This window comes from Xenopus laevis, chromosome 8S (assembly GCF_017654675.1).
Source record: "Xenopus laevis strain J_2021 chromosome 8S, Xenopus_laevis_v10.1, whole genome shotgun sequence".
Classification (NCBI taxonomy): domain Eukaryota; kingdom Metazoa; phylum Chordata; class Amphibia; order Anura; family Pipidae; genus Xenopus; species Xenopus laevis.
The window spans coordinates 99,751,909-99,762,493 of NC_054386.1; the positions used below are offsets into that span (position 1 = coordinate 99,751,909).

Here is a 10,585-nt window from a genome sequence, read left to right on the forward strand (position 1 = left end):
CTTGAGCAGCCCTTGTATTTATGTGTATGGGTGGGCGCAGCCATAGTTTTATCGGATCTCTCTGTACAGACTATGAGCAAACTTAGGGACTGTTCCTGCTGAATTGTGCTTAGTACAGAGGAATACCTATGCTGCCATAGTTTTATGGGATCTCTCTGTACAGACTATGAGTAAACTTAGGGGCTGTTCCTGCTGAATTGTGCTTAGTACAGGGAATACCTATGCTGCCATAGTTTTATGGGATCTCTCTGTACAGACTATGAGCAAATTTAGGGGACTGTTCCTGCTGAATTGTGCTTAGTACAGGGAATACCTATGCTGCCATAGTTTTATGGGATCTCTCTGTACAGACTATGAGCAAACTTAGGGGCTGTTCCTGCTGAATTGTGCTTAGTACAGGGAATACCTATGCTGCCATAGTTTTATGGGATCTCTCTGTACAGACTATGAGTAAACCTAGGGGGCTGTTCCTGCTGAATTGTGCTTAGTACAGGGGAATACCTATGCTGCCATAGTTTTATGGGATCTCTCTGTACAGACTATGAGCAAACTTAGGGACTGTTCCTGCTGAATTGTGCTTAGTACAGGGAATACCTATGCTGCCATAGTTTTATGGGATCTCTCTGTACAGACTATGAGCAAACTTAGGGACTGTTCCTGCTGAATTGTGCTTAGTACAGGGAATACCTATGCTGCCATAGTTTTATGGGATCTCTCTGTACAGACTATGAGCAAACTTAGGGGACTGTTCCTGCTGAATTGTGCTTAGTACAGGGAATACCTATGCTGCCATAGTTTTATGGGATCTCTCTGTACAGACTATGAGCAAATTTAGGGACTGTTCCTGCTGAATTGTGCTTAGTACAGGGGAAAATGACATCTTTCACATAATGTTCTTTAACTGAGCAATAAAAGCCACAACAAAATTCACAACTGATCACAATTCCCAGTAACAAAAGGACCAATTATATTTATTTATGTACAAAACAACACTGTACACAGGAGTAACTCACCAAACAGTTGGGGTTCAATGTCCCCCGCAACCAAAATACAGACTAACAGTGAGATTTCAATTTTATTTTTTTCTTGTCTTCTATAGTGTGTGTTGATATTTGGATCCTACTTCCATTCTCACTTTCCAGCTGCTGTGTGGTTGCTAAGCTAATTAAGCCCCAGCAACCATATAACAGTCTATAAATTACAAACCTGAGAGCTCCAGCCCTATATTAGACACAGCGCTGCCCCTGCTCTGCTTAAAGCTCCCTGGTGACTTTCCTTCAAGCCCCTCCTTGAGGGTTGTGCACCTTTAAATTAACTCTTAGTATGATGTAGAGAATGATCTTCTGAGACAATTTGCAATTGGTTTTCATTTTTTATTATTTGTGGTTTTTGACTTATTTAGCTTTTTATTCAGCAGCTCTTCAGATAACGGCAGATTTCGGCAATCTGGTTGCTACGGTTCAAATTACCCTAGCAACTATGCACTCATTCAAATAAGAGATAGGAGAGAACCTAAAATGTAGCAATAACAATATATTTGTAGCCTTACAGGGCATTTGTTTTTAGATTTTGAAAGCTGGAAAGAGTCAGAAGAAAACTGCAAATATGTCAAAAACTATAAAAAATAAATAAATAAATAATGAAGACCAATTGTAAAGTTGCTTAGAATTGGCCATTCTAGAACATACTAAAAGTTATCTTCAAGGTGAACGACCCCTTTAATGTTTGTTCAGCTGCTCTTTAAAGCAGGTGTCCCAGAGTTCCTTGTGTGTGTGTTTGGGGGGGGCGGGGTTTACCATTTGGTAAATAGGGTGACATTTATAAATATATATATGTGTGTGTGTGTGTGTGTATAGATCAAGGAATTGGCTGCCAGTTACATTTGTTGGACGCAAATTAGAGGCGTAACTATAGGAAGGGCCCCCCACAATGAGGGGGGGAGGGGATGATGGAAATCAACAGACAGACTAATGGGCATGTTTACGAACATTGGAGATTTCTGGAGCTGTTGCTCATGGCAACCAATCAGCAATTAGATTTAAACAGTCATCTATAGGTTGGAAAACAAAAGCAAAGATTTGATTGGTTGCTATAGGCCAACAATTGTAGATACCGCTCCTCCTCTCCTTTCCTATGATTTTCCTGCCTCCATTATTAGTAAACCCGCCCCTAAGCCCATGACCCTGCCCTCTCATTTCTTCTACTCCACCCTATTGTTCTACTACAACTCCCAGCATGTGACTGGTAGAGCCGTGTATAGAAGTCTGATGTGATTGGCCAGTAGGGGGCAGTATATCAGGCGCTGGGCACACTCTGCTTGATGATGATTTTCTGCCTCGAGTTTCGTTGTGCGGCGTCGGCTGAACTCGGGGAAGGCCCCATAGCGGTTGCCATGGCAGCGTTAGGGAGACCGTGAGCGGTGATGTATTTTTTGTAAGCGTCGCGGATGATTTTAAAGGCTTTAGCGTTATAGTAGGGGATGTCTGTGACAGGGTCTCTGTACTGGGCCGGCTTGTGGGTGACGGGGCACATGTCCCGCACTGAAAACTTGCCCTGCTTGGTCCTGGGGAAGAATCGCTCGAAGGATTCATCGTCGCTGAAAGTGATAAAAGTGCGGGAACATTTCCCTGTGGGACCAGTAGAAGAATGGCCACCGTCTCCCGTCTGCTCTTGATCCAGTCTGTGACCCCCAACAACAAGAAAATAAAAATGCCAGTTATTCTGTTGAAGGGGTTGTTTACCTTTAAATTAACTGTTCGTATGATGTAGAGAGGGATATTCTGAGACATTTCGTAATTGGTTTTCATTTTTTATTATTTGTAGTTTTTGACTTATTTAGCTTTTTATCCAGCAGTTCTCCAGATTGCAGTTTCAGCAATATGGTTGCTAGGGTCCCAAATCCCCTAGCAACCATGCACTGATTTGAATAAGAGACTGGAATATGAATAGGAGAGGCCTGAATAGAAAGATGAATAACAAAAAGTAACAATAACAATACATTTGTAGCCTTACAGAGCATTTGTTTTTTAGACGGGGGTCGGTGACCCGCCATTTGAAAAGAAGGCAAATAATTCAAAAACTATATATATAAAAAAAATAATGAGGACCAATGAAAAAGTTGCTTAGAATTGGCCATTGTATAACATCCTAAAAGTTAACTTAAAGGTGAACCACCCCTTTAATGGAAAAGTTAACCCTAACCTGCAATGGGTCTTAAAGGGGTTGTTCACCTTTTAATTAACTTTTGGTGTGCTGTAGAGAGTGATATTGTGAGACAATTTGTAATTGGTTTTCATTTTTTATTATTTGTGGTGTTTGAGTTATTTAGCTTTTTATTCAGCAGCTCTCCAGTTTACAAATTCAGCCATCTGGTTGCTAGGGTCCAAATTCCCCTAGCAACCATGCATTGATGTGAATAAGAGACTGGAATATGAAGAGGAGAGGCCTGAATAGAAAGATGAGGAATTAAAAGTATCAATAACAATAAATATGTAGCCTTACAGAGCATTTGTTTTTAAGATGGGGTCAGTGACCCCCATTTGAAAGCTGGAAGAATCTAAGTCTGTAGAAAAAGGCAAATAATTCAGAAACTAAAGAAAACAAATTATGAAAACCAATTGAAAAGCTGCTTAGACTTAACTACTCTATAACATATTAAAAGTTAACCTAAAGGGGTTGTTCACCTTCCAAACACTTTTTTCAGTTCAGTTGTTTTCAGATTTCTCCCCAGAAATAAAGACTTAATTACTTTCTGTTATTTATTTTTTACTGGTTTTCCAAAATCTAAGTGTAAAATGTATCAACTAAATGTATCAGTTTAGATGTTTACCCCGCACCTCCATTTGCGGGTGGGTCCAGGTTGAGCTCTTCTTGCTGCTCTCCCTGCCCCCCACCCGAAACTGTCGGCTTCCGGTTTGATCTTTTTAAAGACGTGCACCTCCTGCCCCGCCCCTTTTGTGATGTCATCGGCGGGGCAGGCCTTAAAATGGAAGCAGGAAGTCGGGCTCAGGCTGGTTGGTGAAGGGCGGGTTACACCTGACCCGCACATCATTAGTTTACAGGGTCGGCGACCCCCCTCCCAGAGCTGAAAAATGACACTTTACACTTCAATATAAGAACAGAGGTGACATAGAAAATACATGGAAAAAGTCATTATTTCTGGTGATCTATTTGAAAACAACTAGTTCTTTGAAGGTGAACCACACTTTAATTAAAAGGGATTGGGATGTGTGATGCTATCTGGTTGCTAGGGTCACTGACCCTACCAACCAGGTGTTTGTTTTAATATTAAGGCTAGAAGTGGAATGTATAAAGGGCACCTCCCTGCACAGGGTGGTATCACATGATTGATGGCAGCCCCTCATAACTAAAATAAAAAGTAGGAGCTGCCCTGCGGCACAAACAATGATCTCTCAGAAAGGAAATGATTGGGAATTCTGGGTACCTACCCTTCCACATCCACATTCTCTTCCTTCACGTTGAGCTCAGTGATGAGGGGCATGACCATAGAGTGGTAGCGGATAGTGGGACCCGCCCACCTTCTCTTCTTATGCACCTGCTTCTTCCTGTCAGCTTCCAGCCGCTCGTAATTCTCTGTTGGTGAAGGAAGAATCCATTGGAGCATGAGGAGGGGGGCATGCAAGCAATAGAAGTGCAGCCTCACTTGCTGGCAATGTTGTTACACACTCACCTAACGAGCGGATGTTGATCTCCTCTGTGATCTTGGCTTCTTCCAGCAGCTCCTCCTGGGTCAGCGGCCGGTCGGGGTGGGGTCCCTTTTTCTTTTTGGACTGGATCTGTCGCTCTTGTACTCGCAAGAAAGTCTGACGCGTGTGCTCCGTCGTGGACTGGCGCACTTGTTTGCGGCCTGACAGTTTAAAGGGGAAGCAAAGTTAGGAACTCTAATTGAAAGCTGCTCAATTGGCCCCATGCAAGTGGAAAGGACCAATCAGATATTGATTAGGCTCACTAGTCACTAAGGTCTGCAGCAGCTTCCCCACATGAAAGTCCCTCACATAGGAACGCGTTTCATGCCCAGCCCACAGTATACTCACTGTCCCCCGGATCATCTGGCGTCTCCTGAGCCCGAGGCTTTTCTGGACGGCTTTTTGCAGCAGTGCTGGGTGGGGCGTCTGTTTTTTTGGGCTTTGGTTTAAGGAGTTGGATTGGCTCCTGTTGAGGGAATAGAAGGAATCATGGACAGGCTGCATAACTCTCAGTTACCTATAAAACATGAACTGCAAAGCTCTCAGTAGCTGCAAGACACATCTTATTACCTTCCAAACAATTTTTTTCAGTTTAGTTGTTGTCAGTTTGATCACCAGCCTTTTTTATCGTTTTTTTTTCCCGAAATTGAAGTGTAAAGGAGACGTTTTATGAAGAAAAAAAATAAGAATGTACCAGTGCGTTATACTCATTTAGATATAAAAGAATTGTGCTTAAAAAAAGCAGTGTTTCAGGCTGATTTATTGAATATTTCTGCAAAAAACCCCTAATAATCCCTCCCTTCTCTTCCTGCTCCCTGAATTCCCAGGCTGTGACTCATTCACTGCACTGTAGGACAGGAACCAATCAGCAGCTAGCAGGACCTGATAGGGAACTGAAGCCTGTCTGTGCTTGTGTGACTGCAGGGCTGTGATTGGCTGTCTCCCTCCTACTGTGCTTCTGGCAGGGACCGTTAGGACACGCCCACCCCTCATTTTAAACAAGGAACAGTAAACATTTATAGGGAGTTGTAATAAAGGGGATATTTTTAAAGATAATATTAATTTTTAGCACCATATAAAACAACACCTTATATTACTCATAATTGCCTACAAAATTACAAAAATAATTCATCCTATATGTCTCCTTTAAAGTTGAATGTTGGTGTCTCAGGTGTTTGAGTCTGACAGCTCAGTAATTCAGGTGCAGATTCTGATCTGTTACAGTTTTGCAACATTGAGTTGATCCATTTCTCAGCAGCATCTCTGGAGTATCAGTAACTATTGTATCAAGTCTAACAGCTGCCTTTAGGGAAGAGACACACGCTCAGATTTGGGGAGATTAATCGCCCAGCAACAAATCTCCTCTTCTTCGGGCGACTAATCTCCCCGAACTGCCTCTCGCCGGCTAGAATGTAAATCACCTGCAGGACGGCACTGGATTGCTTTGTTTTCCAAAGTTGCCTCACGAGGAGGCAACTTCGGAAAACGGCTCTTCTTCGGGCGACTAATCTCCCCGAACTGCCTCTGGCCGGCTAGGAGGTAGATCACCAGAAACAAAGCCTTTTTGACTTCCCATTTTTTAACGTTTTTTTTTCCGAAATTGAAGTGTAAAGGAGACATTTTGTGGGGAAAAAAAAAAAACCAAGAATGTACCAGCGCGTTATACTCATTTAGATATAGAAGAATTGTGCTTAAAAAAAGTAGTGTTTCAGGCTGATTTGAGTTCGGGGAGATTAGTCGCCCGAAGAAGAGGCGATATATCGCCGGCGTGTGTCTCTGCTCTTAATAAAACTCAAGAATTCTGCTGTGCAGGAAAAAAATACGGAAAGTATCAATTTTAGTTAAAAAGTCGGCGACCCCCACCCCCCTCCCAGAGCTTCTTTTGAAGATGAAAAATTAAACTTTACAGTTTAATATTAGAAAATTCTAGAAAATATAAAGTGTTTGGAAAAAGTCTTTGTTTCTGGTGAACTATCAGAAAACAACTAAAATGAAAAAAAAAAAAAGTGTTGGAAGGTGAACCACCCCTTTAAGAGAGAATGGAAGAAGCTGTGGAGTAGGGAAGCCCCACCTTATAAGCTTTTGTCACTACTCTGCGCTTCTTCTTGGGCTCCTCCTCCTCATGGTCACTCGTTGGTTCATCCCCTTCATCAATATCAAAATCCGAGTCGACTTCATCCTCACTCTCAGAGCGATCTTCATTGTATTCCTCGTCCCCAGATTCCTGTTAATAGAAGAACATGTCAACATCAAACCCATGTTACTCTCTGATAGGACCAGATCCGTGTGCAGCGCAGCCAGCGGGTCACTGCCCAGGGCAACTAGAGAATATGAACCCCCCACATTTCTTTAAAACTAGACGACAGCACACTGAAGAATTCTGGGCATTCAGCAACATATTATTTTATTTTTTCCAAAACACATCAGTTAATAGAGCTGCTCCAGCAGAATTCTGCACTGAAATCCATTTCTCAAAAGAGCAAACAGATTTTTTTATATTCAATTTTGAAATCTGACATGGGGCTAGACATAGTGGCAATTTCCCAGGTGCCCCAGTCATGTGACTTGTGCTCTGATAAACTTCAGTCACTCTTTACTGCTGTACTGCAAGTTGGACTGATATCACCCCCCCCCCCCAGCAGCCAAACAACAGAACAATGGGAAGGTAACCAGACAGCAGCTCCCTAACACAAGATAACAGCTGCCTGGTAGATCTAAGAACAACACTCAATAGTAAAATCCAGGTCCCACTGAGACACATTCAGTTACATTGAGTAGGAGAAACAACAGCCTGCCAGAAAGCAGTTCCATCCTAAAGTGCTGGCTCTTTCTGAAATCACATGACCAGGCAAAATGACCCGAGATGCACCTACACACCAATATTACTACTAAATACACTTGCTGGTTCAGGAATGACATTTTATATTGTACAGTGAAATATTTACAGTGTCATTTAGAAATAAAAACGACATCATAAAAACCATGACAGAATCCCTTTAAGGTTAAGGCAGTTTGCATTGGTCACATCGTCTCCCGGGTGAGAATCAGTAGGAAGGCAGGCTGCAAGTAAATTTAGACACCCCACCCCTATAACCCCAGAGCCATATTAAAGCTCTGTTCTTATTGGCTAATGATCAGTTGACTTGCTGCAGGCTACATTAGTCTCCAGGCAGCCACACAGTATAAATAGGGCAGATATATTTTGCAGATACTAATTAGGCTGTTTGGAAAATGTAACTGGGACTGGAGGCAGCTCCCTCGTAATCTCTCAGCGTATGTCCAGTGTCTACGGGGTTGTTCCCCTTTAAATGAACAGTTAGTATGATCTAGAGAGGGAGACAATCTGCAATGGGTTTTTATTATTTGTGGTTTTTCAGTTATTTAGCTTTTTATTCAGCAGCTCTCCAGTTTGCAATTTCAGCCATCTGGTTGCTAGGGTCCCACTTCCCTTAGCAACCATGCCCTGATTTGAATAAGAGACTGGAATATGAATAGGAGAGGCCTGAATAGAAAGAGGAGGAATAAAAAGAAGCAATAACAATACATTTGTAGCTTTACAGAGCGTTTGTTTTTTTAGATGGGGTCAGCGACCCCCATTTGGAAGCTTAAAGGCGGCAAATAAAACTATAAAAAAAATAAATACATAATGAAGACGAATTGTAAAACTGCTAAGTATTTCTGCCCTTCTCCTGTTCATATTCCAGTCGGATTGGCTACTGCTGCGTGGTTGCTAAGGTAATGGAGCCCTAGCAACAAGATAACGGGTTCAACTCAAAGCCTGAAAGCTGGAGAATGAAAAGCAATGGAAATCATGTCCACGTAACAAATGAAGAGCAACTGAAACGTTGTTGTTACGTCACAGGAGGGGAATGATCAGAGAAGAGTCTGTGTGGGGCTTGCTGGCGCCATTGTGTTCCTATAGGGCAAATTGTGTCGCTTATCGGACTCGCTCACCTCGTTGAAACCCCCGTACGTGGTCTTGTAGAAATCATCTTCCTCTTCCGCCTGCAGCAGGCCGGACATGCGGTTTCCCGCCGTTTTTCGCGGGTCCCGACCCTCTGCCAGATTCATCTTTGCGGGTTTTTCCGGAATCGGCGAGCGACTTCGGCAGCCTGTGAAAGGAGACCTGAGCAACGGAGCGCCGAGCGGCAAAGATTCGTCAGCCAATCACAAAAACGGAAACGAACCAATGAATGCCATGCTAGAGATGTAGGATTTCTGGACCGCACCATTCCCAATGATTGGAGGGGTGTCGGCGCAAACCAGTCATAGAACACAAAAAAAAACCCACAAACGATTTGTTTTCTTCGATTTAAACTTTTAAGAGGAAAAATAACAGTGACCTATAAAAGGTGCAAATACTGAATAAAAATGATCACTCTCACACATTGTCTATAAATGACTTGTTCTTACCCCAAAACCCTGACTGCCTGGTAAACAAAAGTAACAATGGCCACAGTTCCTCTCCTGTTGATTTGTTTGTGTGTCTGTGGCAAAGTTTCACTCAAGAACTTGCTCAGGCGTTTCTCCTGCCCAGGATTGTTAAAGGGATACTGTCATGGGAAAAAAACATTTTCAGAATGAATCAGTTAATAGTGCTGCTCCAGCAGAATTCTGCACTGAAATCCATTTCTCAAAAGAACAAACAGATTTTTTTATATTCAATTTTGAAATCTGACATGGGGCTAGACATTTTGTCAGTTTCCCAGCTGCCCCCAGTCATGTGACTTGTGCTCTGATAAACTTCAGTCACTCTTTACTGCTGTACTGCAAGTTGGAATGATATCACCCCCTCCCTTTCCCCCCAGCAGCCTAACAACAGAACAATGGGAAGGTAACTAGGGATGTAGCGAACTGCCGATTTGGTGTTCGCGAACACCGGCAAAAAATGCGAACGTTCGCGAACTTCGAACACCCGCTAAAATCGTTCGATTCGAACGATCGAAGGATTTTAATCATTCGATCTAAGGATTTTCATTCGAATCGAACGATCGAAGCCATTCGATCGAATGCTTTTCATTCGATCGAATGCTTACAATCGAACGCGAACTCAAAATGCGAACGTTCCCAAACGTTCGCGAACATTCGGCGGACGCGAACGGTCCAAGTTCGCGCGAACTAGTTTGCAGCAGAACAGTTCGCTACATCCCTAAAGGTAACCAGATAACAGCTCCCTAACACAAGATAACAACTGCCTGGTAGATCTAAGAACAACACTCAATAGTAAAATCCAGGTCCCACTGAGGCACATTCAGTTACATTGAGAAGGAAAAACAGCAGCCTGCCAGAAAGCATTTCTCTCCTAAAGTGCAGGCACAAGTCACATGACCAGGGGCAGCTGGGAAATTGACAAAATGTCTAGCCCCATGTCAGATTTCAATATTGAATATTTGCTCTTTTGAGAAATGGATTTCAGTGCAGAATTCTGCTGGAGTAGCACTATTAACTGATGCTTTATGAAAAAAACAAGTTTTCGATGTCAGTATCCCTTTAACTTACTGTATAGAGAATATTGTCAGTTTGGCTCATTACATTTACTTGACTGGCAGTGTCACAGACACAAGGGGCGAGTCACTCAATTCTAGTACATTAGAGACTAATTTAAGCAACTTTTCAATTGGGCTTCATTCTTCATGTCGTGGGGTCACTGACCCGTCTAAAGGCTCCACATTTATTTACTGCAACTTTTTACTTCTCATCTTTCTAGTTAGGCCTCTCCTACGTTGTTAGGGTCATGTGGGCCCTAGCAACCAGATGGCTGAAACTGCACATACAATAAAAAGCTCAAAGACCACAAATAATAAAAGAAGCAAACCAGCGTCTCAGAATATCCCTCTGTATGAAAGTAAGTTAAAGGAACAGTAACATCAAAAAATAAA

The 10,585-nt window shown here is 42.6% G+C and overlaps 1 protein-coding gene across 1 annotated transcript; it reads right to left on the reverse strand.

The window, feature by feature from the left end:
* Nucleotides 1–943: 943 nt before the first annotated feature.
* Nucleotides 944–8,894, reverse strand: vps72.S (vacuolar protein sorting 72 homolog S homeolog). The gene is made up of 6 exons (XM_041574510.1): nucleotides 8,661–8,894; nucleotides 6,778–6,930; nucleotides 5,055–5,172; nucleotides 4,691–4,867; nucleotides 4,449–4,593; nucleotides 944–2,680 (listed from the first exon to the last, which is right to left on the reverse strand). The coding sequence occupies exons 1-6, from the start codon at nucleotides 8,775–8,777 to the stop codon at nucleotides 2,296–2,298; spliced, it is 1,095 nt and encodes a 364-aa protein (XP_041430444.1). The 5' UTR covers nucleotides 8,778–8,894; the 3' UTR covers nucleotides 944–2,295.
* Nucleotides 8,895–10,585: the final 1,691 nt, after the last annotated feature.

Excerpts from the sequence above, each read along its gene's own strand:
- vps72.S (XM_041574510.1), bottom strand. The coding sequence starts at position 8,777 with ATGAATCTGGCAGAGGGTCGGGACCCGCGAAAAACGGCGGGAAACCGC. Across the intron at positions 6,931-8,660 it reads CGTACGGGGGTTTCAACGAG|GAATCTGGGGACGAGGAATA; the intron begins GTGAGCGAGTCC and ends TTCTATTAACAG. Across the intron at positions 4,868-5,054 it reads GCCAGATGATCCGGGGGACA|GCCGCAAACAAGTGCGCCAG; the intron begins GTGAGTATACTG and ends TTAAACTGTCAG.